Source organism: Gavialis gangeticus, unplaced genomic scaffold (assembly GCF_001723915.1).
Source record: "Gavialis gangeticus isolate Ggan-Ray unplaced genomic scaffold, GavGan_comp1, whole genome shotgun sequence".
Classification (NCBI taxonomy): Eukaryota; Metazoa; Chordata; order Crocodylia; family Gavialidae; genus Gavialis; species Gavialis gangeticus.
In genome coordinates, this window is record NW_017729002.1 from 8017538 (window position 1) to 8024357 (window position 6820).

A 6820-nucleotide genomic window follows, 5' to 3' on the forward strand; every position below is an offset into this window, starting at 1 on the left:
TCCAGAATTTTTTTTTCCAGAATTAAAACTTCCAGTTTTAAATTGTTTTCCGAGAGCTTGGTGTGTCATCCCATTCTGAAGATGTGTCAAGAGAAGGTTTAAAATGAGTCCAGATAGAGTTTCCACGAGCGGCCAAAAACCTTGTTTGTCAGCAGATAGAACACAACCCTTTTCTAACTGTTCCCCATTCCCTCTCCTCCCACCTTTCCCTGAATACAGGCATTTACTTCACAAGAAATGTAAAGTGGGATACATTTGTACACAATATCTACCCTTCACTAATACTGAACAAAAAAAAGCCTACTCTCCAATTACTGGACATCTTTCTCTAAATGTAGGTCAGCCCTGGTAGTCTGCACTGTTTGTGTTTACCACAAGGATAATACCAATACATATATGTTCTCAACTGAAAATTTAAAAGCCTATGAATTTAATTGGGGAAAAGTTTAATATTGCTACTTCAGAGCACTAAAAACACACAAAGTGAATCCAATAAAGATCCTTGTATTGATTCAAATGTTAAGTATTAATTGCATGACCATCATAGCACCTCTTTACATCATCACACAATCACCAGAATTATCAAACTGCTTTTAAAACTAAAAAGGGTACAGTCCAATATTTAACTTGCACACTGTTACTATATAGAAACTAGGTGCATGGTACAGTGCTGTGAAAATGGAAGCCTGCAGTTTTGACAAAGATGCCAAGTCATGTTTTAGACAATTTCAGTCAAACTGGCAATACTGTTTAAGCAAAATACTCAACACAGCAGGAAATAAAGGACAAAAAAGCATTCTATAACCAAATAAACATCTGATATTTCCTTTCCCTTTAAGAATACAAGTAAGGTCACTTTTAGCCTTGGAACGGATACATGTTCGCCTATGATGATCTTGCTAACTACTACACAATATCTGATGTCCTCTGCTAAGAATATAGTTTAAGAAAGCCGCAGTTACAAGAGGCATCTACTGTAATACCTAAAACTTCCTTTATGGCAATTATTGAATTCACTTGTCTTAAACAGTGAATATGGGAAGATGGCCTCATGTTTCCTTTTCAATAGTACTCTGAGGATCAAGTGGCTTTCAAGCAGCATGGTGGGTTTGAAATTTTTGCAGTTTAGATCATTCTGTTGCGTTTATGAGTTGGGGAGTCTGTAATGACATCGCCACACTGGGCTGAGGTACGCTTTCTAGTTCCACCATTGTCCAAGTGGAGTGCCATTTCTTCTGATATGAAAGTGTTCAAATCAACATCATGGAGTCCATTTCTCCTTCGACTAGCGTTGGAGCCACTGCTTACATGAGTGGGAGAGCCTGGGGTACTCGAACGAACGCTGATACTAGCCATTGCACCACTAAGACCTGGGGGAGGAAAAAAAATATATATTAAGAGACAGTAATGAAAGGTAGAACTTAGCTTATTTCCAGCTCTTTACAAGTACTTGCATATATGCCTGCTTATCTGCAGCATGCAGCACTTGGAACACCAAAGAATTACTGGAAGCACTTCCCTTATAGCATTAACTGATACAAAAGAATCTCTCAAACTATGGACACGAGATTGGGGGGCATGGGAAGGAAGAGGAGGAAGGTAGAGAGCCAGATCCCCTTTCCAACTCCAGATGCCAGTTTATAAACAGCTATCCTGAAATACATGCATGCTTTCAAAATAAAAGTAGGAACCCATTTAGAAGGCCCTACTGGTGAGTTGCAAGAACATCCGACATGCCCAGTCCCAGCCCTCAGAATTTATGAGCCAAGGTTAGTTCAAAAGAAACAAGACTACCTGGTCAGTCAACACAACTCCTAACAAAAAAGTGATAAATTATAACATGTTTTCAGCAAGGTGAAGTGAACAAGTTCCGAAAGAAATAAAAGCAAAAGGTTTAGCTGAAATCTGTTCAAGATATACGTATCACTTAAGCAACTTAAAGCCCATAAAGCCTGGACAAGGCGAAATACAGCTACTAAAAACTCACAAGCATTTTAGTAAGGGCAAGTTTTCTGTGACTATAACCTATTCTTAATATTTGTATTATGACTTGGCATGTTAATGTAGGAACATTAATATTCCTGATGAGTTAGACAAACTTGCCCTGTTATACAAGCATATTAAAACATCATAGTAAGATGTAAGAGTTTAAAAGAAGCAGAATGTTGAAATGCAAAGTATTTAAACTTAACTTGTGAATCTGTATCTCTACCAGCTCTTTTCCCACAAAAAAATTAAACAAAAAATCAAAAAGAACCCTACTACACCCACCCACCAATACCCTGACTATTTTAAGTGATGAGGAATATGGGAGCTCAAACCACCACCCCATTCAACATATGCAAGTCAAGAATATTCATGACTAAGATCATTTTTACAGCTTGCATTTGAATGCCAAAGAATATATTCCTATCGAAGTCCATGTAAAAATCCCTGGATCAGCCCTATGGCACACTGGACACAACACGTCAGGCAGGCACAAAGAGAAAATAGCTAGTAGAAGAGTAAGGGTAAAAATAGGTGTCAGTAAACGAAGCAGGTCAAGCTGTAGTGGGACAAGTCCCACATTCTGATTCCTAGTTCTATCTGTGGCCTCCATTCCAGGGCCCTGTTTATAGCGAGGTGCCCCAAGACTCCCTAGCATGCATCTCAGTAAGCAGGGGAAGCTGGGCAGGTGCTCCTGAGGCCTGAGGGGCCTGATCTTGCCAGGGAATTCCTAGAGTGTACAGGATCAGGGCACCTCAAGTACCCAGAGCACCTGCCTGGGGCAGCTAGAGAGTATTGGCACTTCTGGGCTGCCTGCACTCTCCCACCACAAGGCTAATACACATCTACTGCAATAAAATGGGCACTATTTAATACTACCTGGTCACGCCACAGGTAGGGATATCTATGTTCTCCATTTGTGCCACCACAAAAGTTTCTATAGTGCCAGAAATTTGGTATCAGGCAACGTTAGTTTTTACCCCAAGATCAAAAGGAGCACATTGCATCATTTCTAGCAGGAACATTTCTAGGAGTTTAACCCAACATTACCATACCAAGAGTCTGAACCAAGATCTTCAAACAGAAATGAATGTAGGTAGGAATAACCCATCCAGCTCTTAGCAATATGACTTTAAGAACACTGGTGGTACAGTAAGCAATTCAAGAGTCTGATTTTTTTTTTTTTTTTTTTTTAAAGTCAGGTGATACTTCCACTCCAAGAAATCCACTGTGAAGCACATACAGGAAAACAAGGTGGTCAGAAACAGTTACCATGGATTTACCAAGACCCTGGCCAATCCGTCTATGATAAAGGTGACAGGCACTATGGATGAGGGGAGGACAGGAGAGTAGCTGGTGTACCTTGACTTTAGCAAGGCTTTTGACACCATCCCCCAAAATATCCTCATTAAACTAAAGAAATACAGGACTAGATAAAAGTATTGTAAGGTGGATACGTAGCTGGCTTGATGATCTTAATCAGGGAGTAGTCCTCAATGGCTCAATGTCTAGATGAAAGGAGAAATCAGCTGGGGTTTCCCAGGGGTCTGGCCTGGGTCCAGTATTGTTCAACACCTTCCCGAACAATCTGGTGATGGGACTGAGTGCATACTTAGGCAAAATACCAAAGTTACCCATAGAGCAAACATTAACAGTGCTAGCACAGGTTTCCACTAGAAGACCTATTCTAGGTCACAGGACTTAATCAGTTAAGGCAGCAGTATTAAAATAAAACAGCAATAGAAAGGAAAAAGTTCAGCACTTCAGACTGGCTGCTAGAACCCCATTGGGAAGATGGGGTCAGACCAGCGATGTGAAAAAGCTGTTGTATGATGGATGAAACGCCCATCAGAAGAGGGGAATTTATTTGTCTGTGTTGAACATTTAAGTGTTTTGACTCTAGTACCACCAGTCGAGTTCCTCTCCAGGCATGTGTACACCCACAGCCACTACTGAAGTTAAAGGCACCGTGCAGAGCAGCTAGTAGACATGGTCCTGATAACCAATAGCTTTCCCAAAACAATATTTCTGAAGACAGACAGAATAAGAGACCCTCTTGATAGAGGTTCAGTAAGCACCAACATCACATTAAATAATGTTTCCGTTTACAAAGTCATTGGCATAACTCTTTTATACAGCAAAAAAGATATCCTTTTTGAAATTTAAGTAAGGAGACACTGAACACCAGAACAAGTATTTATTCTACTTTCAATCATTAACACTAAGGTTACCAAAATACAAAGCTAAGTTAACAAGCACTTATTCAACTATCAATAAAGCAGGGCAACCAAATAGATGGCACTGCCTAACTGCTCAAATGGGTACACTGCTGCCTCACGTCCATTTACAATGCCATCTGGTGGCCTTCAAGCTCTTCACACTGGTGATGACATTGCTTTAAGATGGCTTAAACAATATGCTGAAACGGCATATGCTAAATAAGTAACTGCTCAAAAATTCACAACACAAACACTGATGTGAAGTTATCTGTTATTTTTGAAGTTTGCAGAGTTTGAATGGGTTGTGATGATTATTAAAGTTGCAATATTGATTCATAGATTCATAGATTAAGGGTCAGAAGGGACCTAGTAGATCTTCTAGCCCGACCCCCCACCAGGGCGGGAGAACAACAAAAAACCCCAAAAAGAGAAACGGGACTCAAATGAGTCCAGCCAGGTAGGCATCCAGCCTCTTCTTAAAGACCCCCAGGGTAGGGGCCAGCACCACTTCCCTTGGAAGTTGGTTCCAGCTCCTAGCCGCCCTAACTGTGAAGTAGTTTTTGCGGATGTCCAATCTATAATGGCGATTATATGGCTCTTAAAATTATCAGAGTAAGTTTCTTGTAAAGTTCTAAGTAACAGGTCACATAGCTTAAGTTTTACATGAAATGGTTACTTTTGGAGCGTTTCTCTCAACATAGTACCTGTAATGTACTCTAAAGATGAAAAAAATTACAAATTTAAATGTTTGCAAAAGCTGCTTAATGCCTATATTAAGCTGCCACACCCTGAACACAGATGTTAGACATGATTTCAACCTATACATAGCTTTTGTTCAAAATATTTAGCCTTTGTTTTTCTCACTGCATATAAATAGTAGAACTGTAAGCTTTAGTTTAAGTCTCTTCTCCCCATCTTCACACAAGAACAAAACATTTTAGATCCAAATATTAACAAGTGCTAATGCTTTTTAACTTCACATTTTTGTGAGGATGGAAATGGTAAATGAAATGAAATCATGTTTAAAAAGGGCTACGGTTTTAAAAAAAGGCTCTGCATAAGTGACAATTAACACCTGCACTTTTTAAAAACAGACAGAGCTCAGAATTGAAGAGTACATTTATTACAACGGCAGCACTATTTAAAAATCACTCTCTTTTCCACCCCTACCACCATAAAGGTTTGCTGCCTCAAGCATGCACACAATAACTTTCCTTTCAAGAACCAACAAATCATGCATGTGTACGTTAGATGCAGATGTAATATCCAGGATACACCATGAAAGGTATTAAGACTCGAAGCATGAAAATTCAAAGCATGAAAAATCAGGACTGAAAGACGCATTTTGAAGTAAACTGCACAAAAAGAAAATATACACAGGAGCACAAGGCAGGGTAAAATGCATCTTATAAATTAAGGCACAAGGAACAAGCTTCACAAGATGTACCTTAACTGTAGTTTAAAAATAGACTTTATAACCAGCTACATAGACTATTGTGCATTTTTTTAAATTAACTACTTTTTATTGACATATTTAGATGGAGTGGTCATGCTAGCAATTGACAATTTTGTGTCAGTTACTAGAGGCACCTGGCCACACTGGAGGTCAAGCTTCCTACTCAGTGTAAGCAGAGTTCACTGTTCTTACACACAGACACCAGAAAAAACATTATTCTACAACTTAGCTATTTTATATTGACCAAGTTATGGTCACATAACAGAGAGGTACATTCTCACCTAGGATACTGGAACAGGAATTGCCATTTTACAGAGACTGTGGATTTGAAAGAGGCTGTCTCAAGGAAAGCATTCTCTTTACAGTAACAGGAAACATATAGTTGATACAAGAGCAAGGGGCAGATCAGGATTTTTTTCTCCCCCTTTATATTTCCTCATAACATCTGAGGAGATTAATTTTACCTTCCTTACTGTGCAGTCTCAGGTTCTAGCTTTCAGCATGCCCCTACAAAGACTTTACCCAAGTCTAAGGGTGCTGATTCAGGGGGGAAGGGCAGGGGCATTATAGGACACAACAAAAACAAAACAAACAGTGCTTTACCAAAAGAGGCATGATGTCAGTTGACCCAGCTCCCCAGCCTGTATAGCCCTCATGCCTCAGCAGGGCTTTTTGGTGCTTTTATCTAAATCGCCAATTCAAAAAACTATTAGATAAAGAAGTGCCAAAAATCCCCACTGAAACACAAGCTGTACAGATGTGGGGCAAGCCAGGTCAATCTGACACAATTCCTCTTCTGGGCATGTGCTGCACTTGGTGCAGGGGCGCATTAAGCTGAAAGTACAGTGCTGGGTTTCCCCCCGCCTCATGTCTTTAAGAAATGATGTGCATTACAAGATGAACAGAGACAGATACTAACAAGTAGCAAGAAATAACCTAATACTGGAGTTTAAGCTCTCTCTAGTAGAGGATACATGAGTCCAATATCAGAACAGCACCAATATAAAGAAAATATTGGGAAAAAAAAAAAAAAAAATCAGCCATACAAAGCTGATAATTTCACCAAAAAAATGACCCAGGCACACGTGCAGCCGCGGTACACAGGCAGTGAGGAGCACAGCCCCCCAGCATGGAGAGTCTAGTGCGATGGAGGGGAAGC

The 6820-nt window shown here is 39.9% G+C and overlaps 1 protein-coding gene and 1 long non-coding RNA gene across 2 annotated transcripts in view; one reads left to right on the top strand and one right to left on the bottom strand.

The window, feature by feature from the left end:
• Window positions 1-404: 404 nt before the first annotated feature.
• CUNH16orf72 (chromosome unknown C16orf72 homolog) overlaps window positions 405-6820 on the bottom strand; it is a 28793-nt gene continuing 22377 nt past the window's right edge. The window contains exon 4 of the mRNA XM_019507474.1: window positions 405-1370. Within this exon, the coding sequence (XP_019363019.1) occupies window positions 1126-1370 (245 nt within the window). The 3' untranslated portion in view covers window positions 405-1125. The remainder of the gene's footprint in view (window positions 1371-6820) is intronic.
• Window positions 3551-6820, top strand: part of LOC109290747 — a 14010-nt gene continuing 10740 nt past the window's right edge. The window contains exon 1 of the long non-coding RNA XR_002095671.1: window positions 3551-4428. This is a non-coding gene — a long non-coding RNA (uncharacterized LOC109290747). The remainder of the gene's footprint in view (window positions 4429-6820) is intronic.